The 597-nt window shown below is 69.7% G+C and overlaps 1 protein-coding gene across 1 annotated transcript in view; it reads right to left on the minus strand.

Moving 5' to 3' along the window:
• NOTCH3 (notch 3) overlaps positions 1 to 595 on the minus strand; it is a gene marked incomplete at its 5' end in the record, with an annotated part of 33,059 nt that extends 32,464 nt beyond the window's left edge. Inside the window, 1 exon segment of the mRNA XM_014547772.1 lies at positions 574 to 595. Within this exon segment, the coding sequence (XP_014403258.1) occupies positions 574 to 595 (22 nt within the window).
• Between the last annotated feature and the right edge of the window lie 2 nt (positions 596 to 597).

Raw genomic sequence — 597 nt, forward strand, 5'->3', positions numbered from 1 at the left:
GTGTGACCTTCCCAGGACTCCGGATGAGCGTGGGTGGAGAGGGAGCCCCAGATTCTGGGTCCCCCCCCCAATTTTGAGTCCCTGGTCCCCGCACCTCGAGCTCCCAGTCCCGGACTTCTGGGTCTCTATATCCCAAGCCCTGATCGCTCCGGGGCCCCTGTGCCTTGGGCCTCTGAGGTTCCCCGCCCCCCAATTCTGAGTCCCTGTCCCCCGGTGCTGGCACGCAGTCCGGGCTCCAGCGCCCCTGCGCCTGCCCCTGCTCTGGTCCTGGGCTTCCAGGGTCCCCCACCAGCACCAGACTTGGGGGTCCTTGCACTCCGCTCTCCTCCCTTCCTCCCCCCATTCGTTCCACCCTCGGGTCCCGGCCCCTCACCGAGGTTCCCCGCCCCCCAATTCTGAGTCCCTGTCCCCCGGTGCTGGCACGCAGTCCGGGCTCCAGCGCCCCTGCGCCTGCCCCTGCTCTGGTCCTGGGCTTCCAGGGTCCCCCACCAGCACCAGACTTGGGGGTCCTTGCACTCCGCTCTCCTCCCTTCCTCCCCCCATTCGTTCCACCCTCGGGTCCCGGCCCCTCACCTGCAGCCCCGGGCCCCGCCAGCA

Source organism: Myotis brandtii, unplaced genomic scaffold, assembly GCF_000412655.1.
Source record: "Myotis brandtii unplaced genomic scaffold, ASM41265v1 scaffold485, whole genome shotgun sequence".
Taxonomy (NCBI): domain Eukaryota; kingdom Metazoa; phylum Chordata; class Mammalia; order Chiroptera; family Vespertilionidae; genus Myotis; species Myotis brandtii.